Source organism: Planococcus citri, chromosome 1 (genome assembly GCF_950023065.1).
Source record: "Planococcus citri chromosome 1, ihPlaCitr1.1, whole genome shotgun sequence".
Taxonomy (NCBI): domain Eukaryota; kingdom Metazoa; phylum Arthropoda; class Insecta; order Hemiptera; family Pseudococcidae; genus Planococcus; species Planococcus citri.
In genome coordinates this window covers 11,022,672-11,049,394 of record NC_088677.1, presented here as the reverse complement: position 1 = coordinate 11,049,394, position 26,723 = coordinate 11,022,672, and the positions used below count along the sequence as shown (strand labels likewise).

The 26,723-nt window shown below is 33.9% G+C and overlaps 1 protein-coding gene across 4 annotated transcripts in view; it reads left to right on the top strand.

The window, feature by feature from the left end:
* LOC135847597 (CD109 antigen-like) overlaps nt 1–11,165 on the top strand; it is a 115,857-nt gene extending 104,692 nt beyond the window's left edge. For all 4 annotated transcript variants that reach the window (XM_065367232.1, XM_065367209.1, XM_065367223.1 and 1 more), the window contains 13 exons: nt 262–379; nt 474–660; nt 5,818–5,978; nt 6,115–6,253; nt 6,340–6,458; nt 6,561–6,700; nt 6,783–7,183; nt 9,699–9,901; nt 10,007–10,156; nt 10,243–10,418; nt 10,518–10,680; nt 10,749–10,851; nt 10,927–11,165. In XM_065367232.1, the coding sequence (XP_065223304.1) occupies nt 262–379; nt 474–660; nt 5,818–5,978; nt 6,115–6,253; nt 6,340–6,458; nt 6,561–6,700; nt 6,783–7,183; nt 9,699–9,901; nt 10,007–10,156; nt 10,243–10,418; nt 10,518–10,680; nt 10,749–10,851; nt 10,927–11,141 (2,275 nt within the window). In that variant the 3' untranslated portion in view covers nt 11,142–11,165. The remainder of the gene's footprint in view (nt 1–261; nt 380–473; nt 661–5,817; nt 5,979–6,114; nt 6,254–6,339; nt 6,459–6,560; nt 6,701–6,782; nt 7,184–9,698; nt 9,902–10,006; nt 10,157–10,242; nt 10,419–10,517; nt 10,681–10,748; nt 10,852–10,926) is intronic.
* The last annotated feature ends 15,558 nt before the right edge of the window (nt 11,166–26,723 follow it).

Here is a 26,723-nt window from a genome sequence, read left to right as displayed (position 1 = left end):
AAATATACCTATACTTAAATATACGAGTAAAAATATAGGCTTATCGGTATTATTTTTCACGCTTCTATGTATACCTTGTGAGTATATAAAATTAAATTGCATGAATCGCGGCTTGCCTCGATATGTGTGAGATGCTTATTCTCAGTTTGTGCAAGAGAGCTTCGTATAAGTATTAGTACCTACACTTTGCAATGAGAATTTTTCTCCACTTCTGAGCGAGGTGATTGATCTAGAAAGTACATGATTTTATTACGTCTACAGATTTGACGGAAAAGCGACGCTGAAGAAGACTATACCGGATACCATAACGTCATGGGTTATCAGCGCTTTTTCCATTGATAACGTCAACGGCTTCGGATTGCTAAATGAACCATTGAAAGTAAGTCGAGCATAATTTAACCGTTAGTTAATTGGAATCTAATCCTGGAATAGGACTATGGTAACATCGTTGTGTTCATTTCGCGTGTTTACAGCTAAAAAGTTTCAAGTCGTTTTTCATTTCGTTGGATTTACCGTATTCGGTAATGAGAGGAGAGGTGATCGCCGTTCCTGCCATGATATTTAATTACCTGAATAGCGACGCGTTTGTCGATGTTACCATGGAAAATATCGGAGAATTCGAATTCGCTGATTATTCCAATGAAATCGAGGCGCCAGTTGGTGAGTAGTAGTTTCATGCAAGAAACCCCCATGACAAAAAAATTATTGATTTTTTGTTTAGTTGTGGCTTATTCTCGACCTGTTTAAATATTTATGAGGAAAAAGTCCAAAAAAATCAAAACTTTTCTGTTTGGAAGGGAAATGTTTCAAATTCGCACAAGTGGCTCAATTTTGACTAAAAATACCCCCCTCCTTCCAACCCAACCAAATCTAATCCGAATTTCTCAATTCCGAGCCATTCTGAAGTCACCAGCGTGATTTTTGATTTCTCCAGAATTTTTGAAAATTCTCCATCGGGCGTGGAAATTGATGTTTTTTTGACCAGAATATTAGTGAGAAAAAAATTCAAAAAATCAAAACTCTTCTATTTGTAGGAAAACTTTGACGTTTTCACGAATTGCCGAATCATATCCAAATCCAACCCCTCGCATTTGAATTTTTCATTTCAAATACATTATGAACCCTCCAGCGCGATTTTCGATTTCTCCAGAATTTTTTAAGAGGACGTGAACATTAACTTAAGCGGCTAAAAATCGGTTTTCGTCTAATCTTCCACTTTCAACCCGATTTTTAGCTGCCTGAATTGATTTCCACGCCCCCTGGAGAAATTTCAAAATTTTGGAAAAATCAAAAATCACGCTGGAGGCTTTAGAATGCATAAAAATAGTGAAATTCAGTTCGAGTGAGGTTTAGTTTCAAGACTATTTTCCGCCATTTTTACAGAATGAGTAGGTATACATTTTTTTAAAATGCATAATTTTCCAAAAATGGTCAATTTTTAATTTCCAAAAATTCGCCAAAAATTGAAAAATGAATTTGGACACTTGAAAACGGTGATTTCCACTTGCGCTTTTCCTTCAATTTATTTTGACCAGTTGCGCTTTTCCAAGCCTGCTTCTTTAAATACCACTTGCGCTTCTTAAAAACCAATTTCAGGGGTTCTTAAAGTTTGGAAATTTTGATAGTACGAGTATGTTTGTGCAAAGTCGTTCTTTTATGGCGTTGATATTGGATTACTGTGCGGAAGAGGAACATTCTCGTGATGTTACGAATGCCAAAACAACGAATCGAGGCTTTTTTTTTGAAAAATAATGAAAAAAATCTGTAGGTAATGTGTTGCATGAATTCATGTTTTATTCCTTTTTTTTTTGTTTTCTTGAGCAAGGAGCAAGAATATGCCATAAAATACAAAGTATAACATTCTATAGCTGCAGTTACCAATGCTTTTTAAAAGCAAACTTGAAGTAGTTAGATACTGTTCCAAATGCCATGGGGTGACCATCATAGAATCTAACTACCTCATTTTTTGCTATAAACAAAGCTTAATACATATGTGTGTGTAGGGATGGTGCAGATGCAAGGCGATGGTCTCGGCGCGCCCGCAGCCCCCCCGCGACCGGCGCCCCACGAAATTCCCCCGAGCGAAGCGAGGGGGAATTTCGGGGGGCGCCGGTCGCGGGGGGGCTGCGGGCGCGCGCCGCGCAAGCGCGGCGCATCTCTTCTGCCCGTTTAGTCACATTGTCTCAAATTCCTGAATTTTTTTTGGTCATGAATACTTGAACAGAGTTCATAATTATGGGTCTGTCTAGATGTAAGGAGATAGCACCAGTCCACCGGCGCGCCCCCAGCCTTCCCGTGCCCGGCGCCCCCCCTAATTCCCCCGAGCGAAGCGAGGGGGAAATACGGGGGGCACCGGGCACGGGAAGGTTGGGGGCGCACCTCTTCAAGGTCGCTTTTCTTAAATTTTAGCCTCATTATTTGAAATTTCTGATATTTTTGGTTATGAACAGAGTTCATATGTGTCAGTCCTCTCCGTGTGGATGTAAGGAGATGGTCTCAGCACCTCCGCAGCCTCCCCGTGACCGATACCCCTCGAAATTCTCACGAGCAAACGTGAACTTGACATCAATTCATAGTTTTACTCAGTATTTCTTCAAAAAAAAAAAATGAATAAAAGTATAATTAATCACGTAATGCTGAAATACAGCGTAATTAGATTCATTTTTCCAGTACATATATTGAATATTCACGTATGAATCAAGGTAGTTAGATATTATGGTAGATACCCATGGTGCATAGAACAGTATGTAACTACCTCAATTTTTTCTTTGATTGATCACAGGTAACAGCTATTCACATTATATTCGTCTGTGTTCCTCATTTTCTACTAGTTTACATCAAAAAACACGTAAGAAATGCAATAAATTGCTTCAAATCTAGTGTTCACACTCTGCTCGAATATTCCCCAAAATTATAATAGGTACTAACTACCTGAGTATTTTCCTCAAAATTGAGGGAACCGCAAAAATTCTGTTCCCTCACCACATTTCTGGCAATTTTACATTTTCAAAAAAAAAAATTGCAAAAATTGCGGGTAGTTAGATTCTGTTATATTACCCCATTACCGTGTATGTAGGTAGACAGTACCTACGAGAGTATAATAAAAAAAAAATGCTCCCCTTGGTGAGATCAGACGGATTAGGTATGTTAGGTATGTAATAATAATAATTCGTTCGTTCGTTCATCAGTTTGTATCTTTCAATTCTTTCAATTTTGGGAACACATTCGGAATTTTAAACAACCGAAAAGCGCAAGTGGGTAAAAATTATTGTTTCTACTGAAAAGCGCAACTGACCAAAAAAAAATCGAAAAAATAGGGGGAAAAGCGCAACTGGTATAGAGCCCTTGAAAATGCAATCTTATTACAAGAAATCGACATTGTGAACCTAAAATTCGAAGAGGTGGATTAGAAAGCAGGTTTTTTTACAAGTTGAAAATCTTGTACATACCTACTATTTTTGAAAATCCACAAAATCGCATACTTATTCCAGATTCCTGGAGAAAATATTTCAAATTTTTCCAATTTTTGGGCTCAGAAATTACCGAAAAAATTCATCAAATTTTGCATTTTTAATGACGTTTCTTGACCAATCTGAGATTGCTAAGCACAAAAATAACTTTCATTTTGCTTTTCGACTTGTAGTTTTTGAAATAGTCGTGATTTCTTACTGAAGCAGCGACCCATGACTCAACTGGGTACCAGATTCGGACTCGACGGCCTAAAATTAGCCGAAAACGACCTTTTATTCAATTTTTTTGGAGATAAAAAAGAAATCCAGGACCTTGAAAGACTACATAGTTGGGTCAATGGCCTTAAGAAGCAAGACGTAGAACGCTAGACGAACTTCAATGGCTAGATAGATAGGTCAATGACTTCGGGAGGCCAGACTGGAAACTAGACGGCCTTCACAAACTAGATAAACCAGTTAAAATGACCTTAAGAGGTCAGACAGGACGCTAGACAGCTCTCAAGTGACAGGTCAATGACCTTCCGGAGGCCAGACGGACAGGTCACTGACCTTTGGAAGTCAGACTGTAAAGCAAACGGCTTTCAGAAACCAGACAGACATGTTAATGACCTTAGAGGTCAGACTAAACGCAAGGTAGGGAGGTCAATGACCTTGGAAGTCAGACCAGCCGGCATACAGAGAGGTCAATGACCGTGGAGGGCCATATTGAGATCCAGATGATCTTCAGAAACCTACATAACAAACAGGTCAATGACCTTAGAAGGCGAGACAGGTCTCCACACAACCTTCAAAGCTGAACAGCCAGGTCAATGACCTCAGGAGGTCAGACAGGAAGCTAGATGGCTGTCTAAAAAGCTAGACAATAGGTCAATGACCTCCGAAGACTAGACAGGGCTCCGATCCGAACAGCCGTGTCAATGAGCTTAGCTGTCAGACTAGTAGCCAGACATGAAGTTCAATAACTTTGGAGGTCAAACTAGAAGCCAGACAGAGAGGTCAATGACCTTGGACGGTCATATGGGAGCCAGACGATCTTCAGAAACCTACATAACATACAGGTCAATGACCTTAGAAGCGAGACCAGCCTCCAGACAAAACTTGAAAGCCGGGCAGTCGGGTCAATGACATCAGGAGGTCAGACAGGAAGCTAGATGGCTGTCTAAAAAGCCAGACAGATAGGTCAATGACCTTCGGAGACTAAACAGGACTCCGTACAGTCGTCTCAATGACCTTAGCTGTCAGACTAGAAGCCAGACATGGAGGTCAATGACTTTGGAGGTCAAACTAGAAGCCAGACAGAGAGGTCAATGCCCTTGGACGGCCATACTGGGAGCTAAACTATCTTCAGAAACCTACATAACAAACGGGTCAATGACCTCAGGAGGTCAGACAGGAATCTAGATGTCTTTCCAAAAGCCAGACAGATAGGTCAATGGCCTTGGATGGTCATACTGGGAGCCAGACAATCTTCAGAAATTTGCATAACAAACAGGTCAATGACCTTACAAGGCAAGACCGGCTTCCAGACAAAACTTAAAAGCCGGACAGTCGGGTCAATGACCTCATGAGGTCAGACAGGAAGCTTGATGGCTGTCTAAAACGTCAGACAGATAGGTCAATGACCTCCGGAGACTAAACCGGACTCCGAACAGCCAGGTCAATGACCTTAGCTGTCAGACTAGAAGCCAGACATGTAGGTCAATGACTTCGGAGATCAAACTAGAAGCCAGACAGAGTGATTAATGACCTTGGACGGTCATACGGGGAGCTAAACTATCTTCAGAAACCTACGTAACAAACAGGTCAATGACCTCAGGAGTTCAGACATGAAGCTAGATGTCCTTCCAAAAGCCAGACAGATAGGTCAATGGCCTTTGGAGACTAGACAGGACTCCAGACAGCCAGGGCAATGACCTTAGGAGGCTACACTGGAAGCCAGACGACCTTTAGAAGCCTGGAAAACAGATCATCGGTCAATGACCAAGGTTACATTCTTGAAAATCTTGGGATTGAAAGCCTCCTGTAAGGGACTCAATTTTGTTGACGTAAATTTACAACTTTATGTTGGATTTTTCAAAATTTTCAGCTACAAGCCAACCCCTTGACCCTGTCCCCTTTCCATTCCTTCTTAACCCGTGTCTTAAAAATGATCGAAGTTCGATAAAAATGTATTTAAATATTTATTTTTCGAATACAACCCCCCCCCCTTCCCTCTAATTCTGTAGAAAGGCGCAAAAAATTATAAAAATATTAATGATCACATGTTGGTCGACTGATTCCATCCTTTGTACCTACCTAAAACAAATTTCCAGAGATGAAAACGATAACGATGACGAATTGTTTACAGGTTTAGAATTATACAGAAGAAAGCGAATCAGCGTTGCTGCTGGTACCGGAAAATCCATATCGTTTTTGATCAAGCCTATTGCTTTGGGACACATTAGTATTAAACTCGTTGCCAACAGCCCGATTGCCGGAGATGCCATTGAAAAAAAATTACTAGTCAAGGTAAGCTTTCAATTTTCGCAATTCCTACGTATCTCAGATTAGGCAACCTATTCTTGTATTTATGCAAATATCATCTTTTTTTTTTTTTGAAATTTATTGAGGCGAATTTTTAATTTTGTAATTTTTGATTTTTCAGCCGGAAGGTGAAACTATTTATAAAACGAAATCCATGTTTATCGATTTGAGAACTAATACGTTGTTTGAAAAACAACTCACGTTGGATATTCCCAAAAATATTATTTCAAGTTCCGAATACATCGAAGTATCAGTGATTGGTTGGTATTTGAGATCATCAAAATAATACTAATTCAAATTTTTTTTTAAATTTGGATGGGTAAATTACGTTTTTTGAATTTTTCAGGCGATGTCATCGGATCGAGCGTATTGAATGTTGGTAACTTACTTCGTATGCCTTTCGGATGTGGTGAACAGAATATGCTTAACTTTGTGCCAAATATTGTCGTATTGGAATATTTAAGAGTAAGTTGAAACCTGAACCTATCTATACCTGTAGACCTACCTTAAGTGAATCAATTCGAGTGAATTAATTTTCATAATTATTGATAAATTGTATCGTTCTAGAATACCCATCGCTTAACCCAAGCCATCGAATCAAAAGCCATTCAATTTTTAGAAAGCGGTTACCAACAAGAATTAACATTCCGTAGATCGGATGGATCGTTTAGCGCATTCGGATCATCCGATCCCAGTGGAAGCACATGGTTTGTATACAGAAAATCACAATGTGTATTCCAATCACAGATTTTTTGTGTTTTGCTTATGTTAAGTATTTATTCCCTCCAGGTTAACCGCCTTCGTGGCTAAATCATTCCGTCAAGCTGCCCTATTCATCAATGTGGAAGAAAGCGTCATTATGGATGCCCTGCAGTGGCTTTCGGAACACCAAAGTAGACTGGGCAGTTTCCCCGAAATGGGCAAAATCTACCATACCGAAATGCAAGGCGGATCTACGAACGAGATTTCCCTCACAGCTTACACCTTGATAGCTTTCCTCGAGAACGCCAAAGCTACATCGCAATTCAGAACGACCATTTTGAGAGCTACCGAATACATCGTGAATAATTTGCATAAAGTTGCCGACGATCCGTACGCGTTGGCTATTTGCACTTATGCCTTGGCCTTGGCCGATCATCCTGAGAGAAATGCAGCTTTCGATGCTCTAGAGTCGAATGCTCAAACTGCTGGTAAGTTTACGTCAAATTGCAGAGTCAAAATGTGGCCATAAGATTTTTTTTAGATAAATATAAATCACACTAATTGGCTTCAAAATCACATCAATTGAAAGTAGCACGAATTAAGAATTTTTTGGACACCTTATTTTCGAAAAAATGAATTAAAAGGGAGGAATTTCTTTTCAAAAATTGCAACTTTTTCCCCAAAAATGGTCATTTTAAAAGTACAAAAAATGTTTAAAAAACGAAAGTATTGAAACTTGATTGAGACTTTGACAATTTCAACAGAAAATGCAATTACTGGCGAAAAGGGGGGTAGGGTAATTCGCTTTGAATCTACGTTTCTCACAAGACCCACACTGAAAAAAAAAGTTTGTGAACTTCACTTTCAAAGAAGAAATGTGATCGTCATTTTTGAAAATAAAATGAAAACTTTATTTCGTTTTTGAAGAAAGTAGGTAAGCAAACTTCAATTTTGGAGGAAAAATGTAGGTGACCTTTATTTTCAAAGAAAAAAAATGAAAACTTCATTTTAAAAACACATAATCTTAAATTTTTAAAGAAAACCCCAAAACTTCATTTTGAAGAGAAAATTGAAACTTCATAAAATAGAAGCTATAAACTTTGCTCATGAAAAAAAAAATAAAAAACTTTCTCGGACATCAGCTCCCTTTAAAAATTTTTTGTTCTTGACCTCAACTTTTGAAATTACATAAATACTTTAAATTTGAGAAAGTCTCTTTTTGAAAAAATTTTCTCTGAAGAAACTTTTTCAGAAAACTTTTTTTTGGACACCAAATTATCATTTTGAGGGGAGGGGAGGGCGGGCTTCTTCATAAAGTAAAATTTGTGGAAAAATTCTGTTTTGAAAAAAAAATCATTTCCGACTTCAATTTTTTGGAGAAAAAAAACGTATGTACTTGCCTCGGTGGAGGGGAGGGGGGTAATGACCAATTTTACGGTGGCTCCCATTTTTTTGTCCCCCGGGCCACATTTATTGCTCCAAAAAGTGAGACAATTTCGCAACTTTTTGGCAATAAAGCAAGACCTTTTGGAAAACCTTGGAATAAAAGTGAGAATTTTTGGCAATTTTTGGCAAAAAAGAAAGACTTTATTAGCAATTTTTTTTAAAAAAAATAAGACTTGGAATTTTTGCAAAAAAGCGATAAATTTTTAGACATTTTTGGCAAAAGAGTAAAACTTTTTAGCAACTTTATTAGCAAATCATCTAAAAAAAAAGTGAGACTTTTTGAAATTTTTGGCCATTTTTAGGTAAAAAAAGAAATTTTTTTGGAAATTTGGGGCAAAGAGAGAGTTTTTGTTTAATTTTTGGCCAAAAAAACACACAGAACTTTTTGCAACTTTTTTGGGAAAAAATACGTTTGTTGGACAAATGTTTAAAAAATGTGAGACTTTGACAATTTAAGCCAAAAATTAAGAAGTTCCTTTGCAATATTTGGCATTAAAGCGAGGCTTTTGGGCAATTTTGAGGAAAAAGTGAGACATTTGGCATATATTTGCAGATAACTGACTATTTTCAAAAAATTTTGGCAAAAGGGTGAAAATTTTCAGCAATTTTTAGCAAAAAATTGGGTTTTTTGACACTTTGCTTCTGTCATATTTAGGTAAAAAAGCGAGATGTTTTGAACATGTGGTAAAAATGTGACAACTTTTTTCAATTTTTGGAAAAAAATGTAATGGTTTTTTGGAATTTTTCCCAAAAAATGCTTCTTTTTTGAGACTTTTAGGTGAAATAAAATACATTCGTTGGGAAAATGTGAGACTTTGACCATTCTAACAAAGTTTTTTTTTGCGATTTTTGGCATCAAAGCGAGATTTTTGGGTACCTAATTTTAGGGAAAACGTGAGACATTTGGCATTTTTTTTTTTTTTTTTTGAAAATAAGTGACTATTTTCGGAAAATGTTGGCAAAAAGTGAAAATTTTCAGCAATTTGCAGCCAAAAATTGGGGGTTATTGACAATTTTTGTCATAGTTAGGTAAAAAAACGAGATGTTTTAAAAATTTGGTAAAAAATGAAAGCTTCAATGACTTTTTGGAAAAAAATGTGATTTTTTGAAAAATTTCGCCACTTTTTGGCAAAATAAAAATAGGTACATTTGTTTGGAAAATGTTTGCAAAATGGAAAAATTTGATAATTTTAGCAAAGAGTCGAGATTTTTTTACGATTTTCGGCATCAAAAACGAGGCTTTTGAGTAATTTTTAGGAAATAAAGTGAGATATTTGGCATTTTTTGCAAATAAACGACTGAGTTGAAAAATAATAAAGAAGTAAATACTTTGGCAAATTAAGAATTCATTTGTTGCTTTACAAACATTTTTTTTTTTTTTTTACTTCAAAAAGTAGGTAGTGGTAAGATTTTGGAAAATTGAATTTTTGAATGGCTCCTGATTTCTCCACTTGAACACCAAAGGGACCACTTCAGTATAGATGGCCATATTTGAGAAATTGACCTTCAAAATAAAAAATTTTAAGCAATCTCATTTCAATTTTTTGTTTTTTGCAGAGAATTTGAAATTCTGGAAACGAAAAGATCGCGAATCCGATAAAAACAATCCATGGACCAAGGTGCCCAATTCGTTGAATATCGAGATGACATCGTACGCGTTGTTGAGCTACGTTAAAAAAGGACTTTACGAGGATGCCATTCCAATTCTAAATTGGTTAATTACTCAGCAAAATGACCAAGGTGGTTTCGCTTCGACTCAGGTAAGCCACACTTCCTATCTAAGTAGGTACCTACATCTACATACGTATGTAATTTTTGTGAAATCCCTAACTTTTCATCTTGGTTTTGGTTTTTTTTTTCAATAGGATACCGTGGTAGCTATTTATTCGCTATCGAAATTAGCCGAGAAGATAGCTTCGAAACGTACCAACCTGATTGTAAACATAACCTCGGACGATTCGACCCATAAAGCGACGATTAACGAGGGCAATTCGCTAGTTTTGCAAAAATACGAAGTAAAAAATATGATTAAAATTGATACATACAGCGAGAGTATTCCGATACGAAAGGAAGTTGTAAATTATTTATTGTTATCAAATAGATGCATCGAAACATCAGGAACATCAGTATAACCTCATACGGTACCGGTTTCGCTGTAGTTCACGTATCGTACAGATATAACGTCAATGTTACCGGAGAATGGCCATTATTCATTTTAGATCCGCAAATTGATAAGAATTCTAACAGCAATCATTTGCAATTATCTGTTTGCACCTCGTTAGTATACCTACCTACTAATTTCTTTCAATCAATATGGTATAGGTATAATAATTGATAGGTACCTATAATAAATGTTCAAATTGTGATTGATTTCAGATTTGTTGGAGGGAACGAGAGCAATATGGCTGTGATGGAGATAAATCTACCTTCTGGGTTTACCGCAGATATGGATTCATTACCTAGTTTATTGTTATCAAATTTGGTTAAAAAAGTCGAAACCAGAGATGGCGATACAGCTATAGTTTTATATTTTGATAAAGTAAGTTTCTAGCCATCATAACGTGCTGACTTGAAAGCAGCCTAATTAAAATCGACTATTTTTTTCAGATGACCAAGAAAGAAATTTGTCCCACTATTTCAGCCCATCGTGTACACAGAGTAGCCCATCAAAGATCAGTTCCTATAGTCGAATACGATTATTACGATCAAAGTAATAAGCCACACGTGAAAATATTTCGAGTAAAATATTGCGAATGGAGATGAACTAAATTTTTTGTTTTTCTAGCTCGAAGAAGTAGAGTATTTTACGAGATACCGGGACCGCATTTATGTGATATTTGCGAAGAAACAGACTGCGCGAAGATTTGCGACGGAAAATTGAAATTCCAGAAAAGTGAGAAAGAAGGAAATTCCGCTAATCTTTCAGCCTCGTGCGCTCACCTAACATTAGTCTTAGGGTTAATTTGTTTTTCCATTGTTAAACATTTGTTATGTAACTAAGTCAATTAAATTGTTTTTTATTTATTTATTATATTTATTTTTTTGAAGGAAACGCAATGGTGCTTTGGAAAATTGGAAATTCCATAAAGTAGCCAGTGATTTCGGTATGTTGAAGTTATTGAAATTAAAGCATAGAATGAATTTTAGCTTTTCAAATTCGTATGGTAAAATTTTGAGGAAATTTCAATTTTCAAAAATTAATTGGGGGAGCTCCAGAACTGCTCAAACCGGTTTGAAACTATTTTAACGAGATTCGAGGAGTCCGAAATAAATGTCAGGTTTTTACTTCTATTTTATAAAATTGTGATTTTTATTCATTTCCCATTTTTTTTTTCTTTCAAAATTCACCAAAAATAAAAAAATGCATTTTGGCTTTTGAAAATTTTTGTCGATGATATTTTTGAATGCTCTTTCGATCTAGGTATAGATCCACTTCAGAATCTTGTATGTATACCAGTTGGGAACGGGATACCCCCCCCCCTTACAATAAAACTTTTTTTTTGGATTTAAAATTACAACTCGCTTCTTTGAATCACGTGAAAAAACTTTACCATGTGATTTTTGAAAAGTTGAAAAATATTCCCAATTTTTGAAGGTATGTTTTTTTTTCAAAAATTCAGATCGGAAATGAATTATTACTCACAGAACAGAACTTTTCCACAAGATTTCCCTAATGGAGAACCTCCCCCCTTCTCACCCCCACTCCAAAATGATAATTTCGTTTTCAAAAAAGAAATTTATTCCAAAAAAACATTTTCTCAAATGAGAAATTTCGTTTAAAAATGAAAACTTCAATTTTGAAAGTTGCGAGGAGTCAAAAACAAATTTTGTTTGACGATAAAAAATTTTGCAAAAAAATTTTTTCTCTTGTAGGTTTTTTTTTGAAAAATTTTTCACAAGAGACTTGAAAAAAAACGAAGTTTAATAGCTTTTGTTCAACGAAGTTTTCATTTTCCCTCCAAAAATCAAGTTCACATTTTCTTTCAAAAAATAAAGATTGCATAGTAGGTATAGGTACCTACTCTCTTCAAAAACGACACGAAGTTTCCGTTCAAAAATGCAGTTTTCACGTTTATTTCTGTTTGAAGTTTTCATGTTCTTTTCAAAGATTAGGTAGTTATGTATTTTCATTCATTTTATGTTCAACAATGAAGTTTTTATTTTTTTTCAACGATACAGTTTTGTTTTGTTTAAAAAATGAAGTTTTTATTCATTTATTTTCTGTTATAATTGAGGTTTTCATTCTTTGTTCAGAACTATTTTCATATTTTGCTTATTTCAAGATCAAAAATTAGATTTTCATTCATTTTATGTTCAAATTGAAGTTTTCAATTCCTGTTCAAAAATGAAGTTTTCATTTATTTCCTATTCAAATCGAAGTTTTCTTTTTTTGTTCGAAGATGAAACCTTCATTTCATTTTACATTCAATAATGAATTTTTCATTTATTTTATTTTCTGTTCAAATTGAAAAACTTCATTTTTGTACTTACCTAAGATTAAAATTGTACATATCTTGAAACAAAAAAAAAAAAAAATAAAACTTTGATTTGAACAGAAAATAAATGAAAACTTCATTTTTAAACAGAAAATGGAAGCTTCATTTTTGAACATACCAGTGAAATAAATGAAAAGTTCATCTTCGAAGAAAAACAGAAAACTTCATTTTGAACAGAAAATGAATGAAAACTTCTTTTTTTGTATGAAGATGAAATTTTCATTTATCTTATGTTCGAAAATGAAGTTTCCAGTTTTGGGCTCAAAATTGAAGTTTACATTCATTTTCTGTTCAAATCGAAGTATTCTTCTTATATTCGAAGATGAAATTCATTTATTTTGTGATTCAAAAATGAAGTTTTTCGACTTGAACTTCAAATAAAATATATGAAAACTTCATTTTTGAACATGAAACGAACGAGAATAATCATTTATCTTTGAAGAAAGAATGAAGTTTTTATTCATTTTCTGCTCAAATTGAAGTTTTTACTTCCTGTTCGAAAGAATAAAATTTCATTTTTTGTTCAAAGATGAAATTTTCATTTACATAATTTTCGAAATTGAAGTTTTTATTTTTTGTACAAAGATGAAATTTTCATTCATTTCCTGCTCACGTCGAAGAATTTTTTTTATTCAAAGATGAAATTTTCAATAATTTCAAAAACGGGTTTTTTGATTTGAACTGAAAATAAGATACCTACGTGAAAACTTCATTTTGAACAAGAAATGAATAAAAATTTCATCTTCGAACAAAGAATGAAGTTTTTATTCATTTTTGGGTAATTTTTGGTTCAAAAATTGAGGTTTTCTTTTTTTTGTTCAAAGATGAATTTTAATCAATTTCAAGTTCAAAAATGAAGTTTTTGTTTTCTGTTCAGAAATGAAGTTTTTATTTTTTGTTCAAAGATGAAGTTTTCATTCATTTTCAGTACAGATCGAAGTATTCTTTTTTTACTCGAAGATGAAATTTCCATTGATTTTATGATTCAAGAATGAAGTATTTCGATTTGAACTGAAAATAAATGATATGAAAAAACTTCATTTTTCAACATGAAATGAATGAAAATTTCATCTTCGAACAAAGAATGAAGTTCTGTTCAAAAAAATGAAAATTTCGTTTTTCGTCCAGAGATGAAATTTTTACTTTCATTTTTATTTTCGAAAATGAAGTTTTCATAAATTTTTTGTTCAAATCAAAGTTTTTTTTTCGTTCAAAAATGAATTTTAATCAATTTAAAGTTCATAAAATGAAGTTTCCATTTTATGTTCAGAAATAAAGTTTTTATTTTTCGTCCAAAGGTGAAAATTTCATTTATTTCATTTTCTAAAATGAAGTTTTTATTTTTTGTACAAGGATGAAGTTTTCATTCATTTCTGTTCAGATCGAAGAATTCTTTTTTTATTCATAGATGAAATTTTCAATCATTTATGATTCAAAAATGAGTTTTTCAATTTGAACTGAAAATAAAATATAATTGTGAAAACTTCATTTTTGAACACGAAATGAATGAACATTTCATCTTCGAACAAAGAATGAAGTTTTTATTTATTTTCTGTTAATTTTTTGTTCAAATTGAGGTTTTCTTTTTTTTTTTGTTCAATGATAAATTTCAATCAATTTCAAGTTCAAAAATGAAGTTTTCGTTTAAGTTTTTATTTTTTGTTCAAAGATACAGTTTGTATTCTTTTTTCTATTCAAAGATCAAGTTTTTATTCATATGATTCAAAAATGAAGTTTTTCGATTTGAACTGAAAATAAATATGATATGAAAAACTTCATTTTTGAAAAGGAAATGAAAACTTCATTTTTGAACATGAAATGAATGCAAATTTCATCTTCGAACAAAGAATGAAGTCCTGTTCAAAAAAATGAAAATTTCATTTTTCGTCCAAAGATGAAATTTGTAGGTATTTATTTTTATTTTCAAAAATGAAGTTTTCATAAATTTTTTGTTTTAATCGAAGTTTTCTTTTTTCGTTTAAAAATTAATTTTAATCAATTTAAAGTTCATAAAATGAAGTTTCCATTTTCTGTTCAGAAATAAAGTTTTTATTTTTCGTCCAAAGATGAAATTTTCATGTATTTCATTTTCGAAAATGAAGATTCCATATTCTGTTCAAAAATGAAGTTTTCAATTATTTTCCGTTCACCCCCCCCCCTCCAGGGCCACCTCCGGAACTAAAATGTTTTCTGAGTAACTTTTAAACTCAAAATAATGAACTCTGCTAAATTTCGTCAAAATCTGTTCATTTTTTTTTTTACAAATCTACCCTTATATTGTAAGTTTTTGCGAGATGCTGTCGAAGGTAAGTAAAGAAATGCCTCCTTATATGAATCTGTATATCTTCCAGTTGGTCTGCAAACTAAATTTCAGCGGGTTTCGTTCACTCGTTCGCGAACAATAAATTTTTAATTTTTTTCAGAATATTCCGAAATCGATAAAACTACACCCTGACATGGAAAATCCACGTCTCAGATATCTTTCAAGCTCAAAAATACCCATACAAACCAATAAGTACATTCAACGAAGCAGTAAGGTACAAATTAGACCCAGAGACAAACATCAAATCAAATCAATTTTTAAAATTCCGCTTCCCCAATCGACTTGTCCAAACACTCGTAAAATAAGTCAAAAAAAAAAACAGAGTGCTCGTTACTGGCATCTCTGTACAAGCCAAACCCCTAGACCCGAATACATAATCATATTCGTCGAAAAATACTACCAACGAATGAGAGAAGAAAGTCTCGAATGAAAAGGTTTGAAAAAAACATTCGAAATAGCGGCGCAAAGTTTACAATAATTTAGGTACTCGTATAGGAGTAGTACGTCGTAGTACAGGGCGCGTTAAAAGGAGACGCAATTTATATTCTCCCTAATGGCATTATTCGAAGCAGTTATTGTAAATTGTGTATTCAACTTTTTAAATAAACTATTTCATTTAGGATTGCAAACGAGAACGACGACGATGCCGCCATTGCCATCGCCATCGTCGTAATATTAGAGAGTATGGTCGACGGTGGTCGTCCAGTTATACCACTATGTGCTTGAAAACGAATTTAATTCAATGCTTTTCTACTGAGAGAGCTGCGTGGCCTAGAGGTAGTGCAGAGTGCAGGGGTCTGCTATTGTTCTTAGCATTTGAAAAATGCTTTTCGTACAAGGCGATGAAGAAGTGCGAACTGCGAAACGATGCGCGAGCTTTTGCCTGAATAGTTTTTAATGATTTAGCGATGTCTCATAAATTACGCGGCGAGAACTCGGTTCTTTTGAACCAAAGTGCGCGGCTGTATATACGAACGAGAAGTTGAAACCGCCGAGAAGTAAATATTATCGAGTAAACAGAGCTTGATTAGGGTAAATTGACATTTAAAAAGTTTGTCAACGAAGTAAAAGCCAAAAAGTCGACGAGTTTGTCTTAAAGCGTTTGGCTTTGGTTGTTGCGTTGCTTGCTTGCTGCTTTCTTTGTATGAGATGAAAATTCTTCATTGTCATGAAATATCTACCTCCCGAGTAAGTATACGGTTCAAAGGCAAAGGCGGCGTTATAGCTTATAATTTTGATTTTTTTAAAACCCTCTTTTCTAAGACTAAGTATTAACTGTTTGCTCTTTTACGCATTGATTGTGCTTTTGGAAAGCAGGGGTTCCCAAACTTGTTAGTAAGTACACATACATTAACATCTATACTTACAGGAAGATTATAAAGATTCATGCGGAGGCAAATATTGTCATTTTTTTCACTCCTGTCGATATTTTAAGACCTTAAGAGTTCTAATTGAAAATTTTGTTCCTCTCCAATATAGAGAAAAAAAATCGCAGAAGGAACCCTTCCCGTTTTTTTACGAATTTTCAAAATTTTCAACCCCTCCCTCCCCTCCCAAAAAAAACAAATTTAAATTTATTTGAAACAAATTTTCCACACACACCTGCTTAGCGAATATTTTTTGTGAGATTTTCAAAATTTTTGGACCACCTGCTCCTTAAAACGAGAATTTTGAATTTTGAGGGTTGGGGTGGGGAGGAGGGGGGGGGGTCCGACTCAAAATTTACATTTTGGGCGCGTTTCGTTAAAATCAGAGAAAGTGCGGATTTCACTATTTTATCCCCAAAGGCTCTTTTTGGCTATTTTTCTCACAATTTTCAAAATTGGCAAAAATGATCCCAAAAAATTGGCACCACTGTATGTCGGCGGGCCCGCATAAGGATCACTTGCACCCCCTGCCGATCTTCTGGGACAATTTTTTTCTTGAATAGGGAGTCCTAAGGAACATTTCTAGCTCTTGTCCTCAAAAAAAAGTGGCCATAGTTACAAAATGGCGGCCATTTTGATTGACAGGTCAGCCAAAATCGCAGATTTTGCGTTCGAACATAGGACTACTGGACTAGCATAAAACTTTTTAAACCGTACAAAGGTAGATCGAAAGAGCAGGCAAAAATTCATCACCTGTCAAAATTTCAAGTGCTAAAGTGCCTTTTTCGATTTTTGGTGAATTTTCAAAAATCAAATTTTGGCCAAAATGTGAGAAAAAAATCAATATTTTACCAAATTGACCAAGAAAGCGGAAACTTGGAATATACCCTATTTTCGACCTCCAAAATAGATTGGAAACTGTTTCAAACCGTTTTGAGCAGTACTGGAGCCTCCAGCAGATTTTTGAAACTCGAAATTCCCACAAAATTAAATCAAATGGAGTTGGAAAGCCGAAATTAATTCTCCAAACTAATTTAAATACGCTGTGAAGTCGACTGCAGGTAAATTTCGAGTCGTTTTGGAGCCTCCAGCGATTTTTTGAAAATTACTGGAGCCTCCAGTAAATTTTTGAAACTTGAAATTTCCCCAAAATTTCATCAAAATCGAGATGGAAAGCTGAAATTAATTATGCACTGCAATTTTAACACCCTCTGAAGACGACATAAAGTGCGTTCAAGTAATTTCGGAGCCTCCAGTGATTTTTTGAAAGTTTTAATGGCGTTTTTAGGAGAATTGAAATCTTCAAAGAGTAGCTGGAAGCTTCAAAACCACTTGAAACCACCATGTAGTCGACTTCATGGCTTCAGTAATTTTCAAAAAATTGCTGGAGGCTCCAAAACGACTTGAAATTTACCTGCAGTCGACTTTATAGCGTATTGAAATTAGTTTGCAGAATTAATTTCGGCTTTCCAACTCCATTTGATGTAATTTTGTGGGAATTTCGAGTTTCAAAAATCTACTGGAGGCTCCAGTAATTTTCAAAAATTGCTGGAGACTCCAAAACGACTTGAAATTTACCTGCAGTCGACTTCATAGCGTATTGAAATTAGTTTGCAGAATTAATTTCGGCTTTCCAACTCCATTTGATGTAATTTTGTGGGAATTTCGAGTTTCAAAAATCTATTGGAGGCTCCAGTAATTTTCAAAAATTGCTGGAGACTCCAAAACGACTTGAAATTTACCTGCAGTCGACTTCATAGCGTATTGAAATTAGTTTGCAGAATTAATTTCGGCTTTGCAACTCCATTTTGATGTAATTTTGTGGGAATTTCGAGTTTCAAAAATCTACTGGAGGCTCCAGGAATTTTCAAAAAAATCGTTGGAGGCTCCAAAACGACAAGAAATTCACCTGCAGTTGACTTCATAGCGTATTGAAATTAGTTTTCAAAATTAATTTCGTCTTTCCAGCTTCATTTGATGAAATTTTGTGGAAAGTTTGAGTTTTAAAAATCTAATGGAGGCTCCAAAACGACTTGAAATTCACCTACAGTCGACTTCATAGCGTATTGAAATTAGTTTGCAGAATTAATTCAGACTTTCCAACTTCATTTGATGAAATTTTGTGATTTTGTGGGAAGTCCGAGTCTCAAAAATCTACTGGAGGCTCCAGTAATTCTCAAAAAATCGCAGGAGGCTCCAAAACGACATGAAATTCACCTGCAGTCGATTTGATAGAGCATTGGAATTAGTTGACAGAATAAATGTTGGCTTTTCAACTATATTTGATTTTGATGAAATTTTCTGGAATTTCAAGTTTACAAAATCTACTGGAGGCTCCAAGAATTTTCAAAAAGTCGTTGGAGGCTCCAAAAAGACTTGAAATCTACCTGCAATCGTCATTGGTAAAATTTTATGAAAATTTCGAGCATTGAAAAATCTCCAGGAGGCTCCAGTACCCAGTAGTTTCCGAAAAAGTCGCTGGAGGCTCCAAAACGACTTGAAATCTAGCTGCAGTCGATTTCATAGAGTATTGAAATTAGTTGTCAGAAAAAATGTTGGCTTTTCATCAACTGTATCTGATATTGATGAAATTTCTGGAAATTTCAAGTTTACAAAATCCACTGGAGGCTCCAAGAATTTTCAAAAAGTCTTTGGAGGCTCCAAAAAGACTTGAAATCTACCTGCAATCGTCATTGGTAAAATTTTATGAAAATTTCGAGCATTGAAAAATCTACTGGAGGCTCCAGTAATTCTCAAAAAATCTCTGGAGGCTCCAAAACGACATGAAATTTACCTGGAGTCCACTTCATAGCGTATTGAAATTAGTTTGCAAAATTAATTTCGGCTTTCCAGCTTCATTTAATGAAATTTTGTGGGAATTTCGAGTTTTAAAAATCTGCTGGAGGCTCCAGAACTGCTCAAAACGGTTTGAAACAGTTTCCAATCGATTTGGCAGGTCGAATAAAATAGGGTATATTCCAAATTTCAGCATTCTAGGTCAATTTGGTACAATGTTGATTTTTTCTCACATTCTGGCCAAAATTTGATTTTTAAAAACTCACCAAAAATCGAAAAAAGGCACTTTAGGACTTGAAGTTGCCTACTCTTTCGATCTACTTTTGTACGGTTTAAAAATTTTTATGCCAGTCTTATGTTGGAACGCAGAATTTGCGATTTCGGCTGACCTGTCGATCAAAATGGCCGCCATTTTGTAAGTTGGGTCACTTTTTTTTGAAGACAAAGGCTAGAAATGTTCCTTAGTACTCCCCCATTTTAAAAAAAGTTGTCCCGGAGGATCGGCAGGGGGTGCAAGTGATCCTAATGCGGGCCCCTCGACTATAGGTTCCAAAATATTTCCCCAGTCTCAGGAACGACATCTTTCGATATTTTCACTAAATTAATGCGAAATATTTACGAAGAATTTTTTTTTTTTTTAAACACAGTACAACCTCAAGAGTGGTCTTGAATTTTCGCTGACCCTTAAGTAACTATTTCTATCTAAGACTGGATCATTTCTCCTAAAACAAAGTGGGTAGTGACAGATTGAAAAAACCACGATTTTTTCGAAATTGCTCCCTCTTTGAAGGCTCATTTTTTCCCTCCAGGGGCACCTTCGGAGCTAAAACGTTTTCCGAGTAAACTTTCAACTTAGAATGATGGTCTCTACTGAATTTATAGTCAAAAGTCAAAATCGACTTACTTTTACTTCGGACGTCCCCCCCCCCGAACCTAAGAGTAAGTGTAAGTACATTGCTCTTCCCTTGAAACTCAAATTATATACGAGTACATTTCGAGATACCTACATACTTTTAATCAGAATACGAAAGAAATGATACCAAACTATAGATATTTTCATCCACTACATACGTACTTCGGTCAATATTTTTATTTTATTCGACTTCCTTTTCCAAAAAAAAAAAAAAAAAAAAAAAAAAAAAAAAAAGAGCCAGGTAAGTAGAATAGAGATATTAATAAAACAAAACAAATATCCACCAAACAATGAAGATCCGTTATTCTGCATCGTATCGTATCTATCGCTGCCTAAGGGCAACATTATTATTACATCGTTAAAACTTACATCATACCTAATACAAAACATTGCTTTTGTGCAAATAGTTTTGAATGGTGGTATTCGAACTGGATACATTTGACGTCATAAGATTTAATATAATTTTCAATCCCCAAAATATCAGTTTAAATAAAAACAATTTTTATTAAATGTATAATATACAATTATTATTAGTGGGCATAATAAATCGACTATTGCGAGAAATCCTCCCATTAATGCGAATAATTATCAAAAAATGTTGGTGATACGTGAAGCCACCCTCCCCCCTCCTTCAGCTTGAATTTATAAAAATCGTTCTTTTTTTTAATGCTTCAGTATTTTTTCGCTCATTGGATTCGTAATACGAAATTTCAGCACATTTCAAAAAAATATTACGAAGTCAAGAAGTACATATATCCAAGCATTAAGTAGACGACTTTCAGCAGAGACGTTTCGAACCCCCCCCCCCCCACCAGGCATAAAATTTAGTCAAAAAGTGGGAAATTTTGGGGAAAAATTGTGTAAGCAGGGGAAATGGATTTTGACTTCTTGAATTATAAAATGTTCAATATTTTTTTCTCCCTAGAGGTATCGCTTCACTCGAGCCAGATCGTGTTCTTTTTCCCATCTCAGATCAAAGCTGGAGAGGAAAAAAATTTATTTTTCATACTAAAAATAATATGTTGTTTCACTTGAAATTTTTTTTTTAAAAAAAAAAAAAAAAAGGTCTCTGATGCATTTACTCTAGTCGAAACTGCCATAGAAAGTCCCAACTTCTGCTAAAATATCAAAAAATGCCCTATTTATTTTATCCAAAAATTCGAAAACAAGAATCTCTAGTTTTTGCCAAAATTGTTTGTTTTTCAAAATTCATAAATAAAAATAATGTCCTGAAAAAATGAAGAATTCTAAAACCATGAAAAAATCAACTATTTGCATCGGTTATTTTACTTTTCGAAGTGACAATTTTTTCGAAGCTTAATTGCTTTTGCTTTCGCTTTCGGTCGGTCAGATTTTAATTCTGGTGTGCAATTTTTCAAAAATTTTCAAGAATGAAAAATCAACTTGAGAAATTCAAGAAACATAACCAAATCAATATCTACACCCCACACCACAGGGTTAGTACCAGTTGCAAAAAACTGCGAAATAACGAAAAAAAGTAGCGAAATTTCATTCAAAACTACTAAAAATCGCAAAAATCTGGCGTTGAAATTTCTAATATTGAAGATAATTCTTTCGTAATACCTCACAAATTGAAAATTTTCCCAAGTTTTCGCCCTCCGTTCACTCACTCGAGAAAAATCGAAAATATTCCGGTCTCTTTTTGAATAAGATTTTCAAAGGCCAAAAGGCTAAAAAAAACACGAAAAAATTGCGAATTTTTGATTTTGGATTTCAGTACCTACCCCAACTTTGCCATAAAAAAATTCAAAATTTTTTGTCAAGTACCTACGTACATACGAAAAATACACGAACGGCAGGCTTTTTTTCATCCTTTCATTCAATTGCTAGCTATCCTGTACGAATCGTGTAGAATATGTAGTACGAAGGTGCGCATCATAGAGAGCAGCACCTCCTGGGCACCACTATAAGAGTATCGTTTTCGAACATTCAAACAGTATATTTCGAAAACACCTCGATGTTTTTTTTGTGTGATGAGTTATTATTATAAATTTTGCTTCAAAATTTTAAAATTCGAACTACGATTACTTTTTTTTTTCGAAAAATTCAAATCGAAAAAGAAAATCAAACTTGAAAAAAAAGAGCAAACGAGCCCGAATAAAACACGAGATTAAAAGCTTTCGAAAATGCATGTTTCGAAAAATAGAAAAAATAAAATTTTTACGCCAGAAATGAGTTCATTTTACTTATTCAAACTTCGAACATTTCTGGAATTTGCACAACAAGTTTTTTTTTTATTCGGAAAAAAAGCAAATAGCTCGAGCGAATCGATGCATGAAGGAAAAAGCTCTCAAAAAAAGTGTAATTCAAGTCGACAAAAATGAGCCCTTTTCTTACGAATTTTTTTTAAAAATTCCGAAAAAAGTAGAAATTAATTTGATATTTTGAAGTCTGATTGATAAAAAGTAGGACTTTTCGACGAAAAGTGATGAAAATCAGGACAACTGTAGGACCTTAAGACACCTTGCAAAATTTGTTCTAACCATAATCTGGCTAATTAGCATGAAAAATACTGGAGGGAAGGGTCAGTTTTACCCCCACCCCCTCCTCCCTGAACACATCGTACCTTCTAACTTTCGGAAATTATTCGTTCTATTTTTTTTTTTTTTTTTTTCAAAATAGGCACCAAGCACGAGACGCGTTTTCAGCATAAAAATGCACAAAATTATTTCAGGAATACACGTCACAAAATTATTCACGAATTCACGAATACGAGGAATTCTTCGCCGAAAAAAGCAACTTCGAAACAACCAAAAAAAAAAAAGATACCTTCGCAACAATTTTTCGTGATGTTCATTTTCAACAATTATTTTATCGCTGTTTTTATCGCATATTTCAAACGCACTGCCGAAAATGTTGGAAAATATCAGGGTTGAATTAGAACACTTGGATTAAAAAAAAAACATGAAAATTATCTCGACATATCTGAACCCCCCCCCCCTCCCTTCAGAATAAAATATCGCGAAATTCGTCGAAATTACTAAAAAAAAAAAAAAAAAAAAAAAAAACACCAAATTTCCACATATGAAAAAAATTATCACCTGGAAGGCCATTTTTGCGAATAAACAAGCAAAATATAAAAATACACTCGCGAATCGTCACCAAAGACGACGAATAAATATTTTCAAAACACTTACATAAAAATAAAAAAAAATGAAAAACTCACCTCATTCAAACAACATTAAACAATCTCGGGCACTCCGCGAACTTTCCTATGAATAAAATGGAAAAATCCATCCTTTTAGGTCACATTTCACTAACGAACAAATAAAACCATTACACTATTGAAAAGAAAAAAACCCGAACAGAAATCAAACACAAAAACACCGAAACCGAACAATTTCGCGATCGTTTTTCATTTCCGATCAAAATCCACCGGATTTATACTAAGTATAAAATACCATGAGAAAGTCGAGCGATAAAATTACATCTTGTGGATGCAATTTCCAATCAAAACGTGAAAAAATACACTATTAGGTTAATATATCACTACGACGAGTATGAAAAAATCCGCGAAAAAAATTATGCCTTATTTGTAAAAAAAAAAAAAAAAAAAAAATGAAAATAAATTTAAAAAGCAAAAAAATACGGTATTTTACGCGAACTCGAACTCACACCGGCCGAAATGCGTAAAAAAACGATATTTTAAAGCCACTCTAAGAGCAGGACGAACACGCACTACCGAGCGAATAGTCGAAGCCAGACTTAACTGTAAACAACCCTATTCCCTATATTAAGTAATAGAACTCGAAAGACATGCGCTTTTCAACTTTCATTATTGTACGTGTACGCGTAGTCGTAGTTGTACGATATTTTTCTTGGCCGATTATTTCGTCGACTATTACCCTATACAATTGACAACGATATTTTGTACTTTGTTGGAGCATGCACTATAGTATCGAACTGAGCGTAAAGAAGAAATAGTTACACGATCGAACGTTAATTTTTAATTTCAACCGATGTACAATATTATGAAATAACCGACAGGGTAGGTAAAGGTATAAAAATATCGCACAAGAGAATGCGATACGACCGAAGAATGAGACTGAAGAGTGAGAAACATGAATTTTTAGCTTACTCTCGGATCCAAGACCAAGTTTAGTCTTGAATAATTCGATGATAATTCGTCTACGTTGGTTTATCTTTCGAGAATCATGTTCTAAAATGCAACAAAATCGCTCGATGAGATCGATAAGGAAACGAACGTACACTTATATAAGTACTGGGTAGATAAGGCTGAATTGTCTGTCAATTCTGGGAAATCCAGTATTCGAGATATGCAATTGTTCACAAAACGAGCAAATATATACGAGTAATTTCTGGGAAAAGAAATGTCGAGCAAAGACTTGCCTTGGATATGGGGTTTTTACGTATAGATTTCGAAATATTTGTAGTATGTAAAGGTACCATTTCGTAAGTGAAAATTATGCCATGTTTGGCTCGATCGTTACTTCATGCTCAAATTGATAAGTTATTTGATTTCTCTCGTTTGATTTGTAGGGAAGCGTCCCTCACCTCATTCTTAAAGTACAAGTAGGTAGGTAAACGAAAAATGGAAAAAAGAATGGAATTTTTACGCTGATTATCATTTCCTAATTACCTACCTACGAGTATAGATTTGGTTCATTTTCATTTTAAAAAATACAATAATTTAATATTTCTCACTCCTCTACAAGATGAAAAATTGGCAGCATGTTTTTTGAGTAAAAATAAATTCATTTAAATCTATATTGAAAAAAAAACAAACGAAGAATTTAGAATAAAAATGAATTACAATTAAATTTAAATAAAAATAAATAAATAGATAGATAATTACTTACCTACATATATCAACTTACATGATGAAATACATAAAATAAGATGCATTAAGTGCATTAAATTAAGTGAAAATGAATTCAAAACCAAAACACATTATTAAAAAATGAAAATTAAAAAATCAGTACGTAGGTATATCTAAAAATATAGAAAATCGTAACAAAAATTATTTTATTTTATGCTATTTTTATTATACCTATTCTCTATTGATTCAATACCAGGTAACTATATTTTGTATATTTTTATTTTTATTGTTTGATCATTGATGTAAATTACTCGTACATATTTCATTACAATCAATTTAAATTTAATTCGATGAATTTTCGGTACCTATTTAAATTCAATTCACTTTTTGAATCGATTTCGTTTTTTGATTTTATGATCATCATTATACCTAGGTACTCTCAATTGTAAGTCCTAATTGAGAACACTGATAGCAGTGATAGCAATTTTTGAAAAACTTGAAAATTGGATGATTTGCATGAGAGGATAACTTCAATATTGGAGTGTTCGAAGTTCTCATTCGAATGGACCATGTTTGAAGTCCATCTAGAGAAGTTGTCGGATTTTTTTGGTTTGAAATTGAAATGTTCTTAATCTTATTTGAGATAGGTACCTACGTAGCTATGTTCTCCATCAAGCATGAATTGATCGGTATAATTGAGAACACAACCATGTAAGTAAGTAATATTAATCAGAAATTTATTTTAAAATCAATTTGTTTTAAAATGTAACCTAAACTACAATAAGAAGGGGTTCAATTCAAAAAACGTCTGTATACGAGACCTATAAATCCCAAAATCATAGGTACACCAAAAACCTAAATTTCTTGCAACCGACTTTTTTTTCCAAATTTTTCAAATTTCTCTCGATGAAATGGGTATTTCTGAAACTACACTTCCCAGAGAAATACTGTCCACTTTCAGCAGTTGAAAAATTTTACGATCTACAACTTTGGTTAGGCATGTGAAATTTTTTCATAACACTTTTCAAGTTTCAAAGGTGGTATTTTTCTATCCATTAATACTGCAAAATAATACCAAATTGGTGATTTCAAGATTTCAAGATTTCAAGAATGGTATTTCCTACGTAGAGAAACAGATACAGACACAGAAAGATTTCAGTTACAGATTCAAATGATTTAATTTACGCCTACTTCGTGTTTTTAATTTTAATGAAAATAAGTTTACACTTGAAAATGAAAATTATTCCCCGAATAATATCACTTGTGCTTCAAGAAAAAAAAAGGTCAATTGAAAACATGTTACGAATTTTTTGAAACCTGTTCATTAATTTGCATCAACTTGACAAAAAACATCCAAAAATTGTAGATAGAGAAAAAAGCTTAAAACAAAACTTGTCGAGCGTGAAAAATTACACAATTCTGTCTAATCATATTTTGAAGCTGTTTCATTGGTTTGCATTTAGCAACCAGTTTTTGAAAAATCACTTAAAAATTGAAGATAGAGAAAAAAGCTTGAAACAAGAGTTGTAGAGTGCAAAAAATTGAACCATTTTCGCAGATTAGATCTTGAAACCGGTTGAATAATTTGCAACCAGTTGATAAAAATTAACCTGAAAATTGAAAATACAGAAGAAAGCTTGAAACAAAAGTTGTGGAGCGTAAAAAATTGAACCATTTTCCACGATCAGCATTTTGAAACCGGTTCATTGGTTTGCATTTAGCAACCATGTTTTTGACAATCACCTAAAAATTGAAGATAGAGATAAAAATTTGGAACAAAAGTTGTAGAGCGTGAAAAATTACACAATTCTGTCTAATCACATTTTGAAACCAGTTCATTGGTTTGCATTTAGCAACCAGTTTTTGACAATCACCTAAAAATTGAA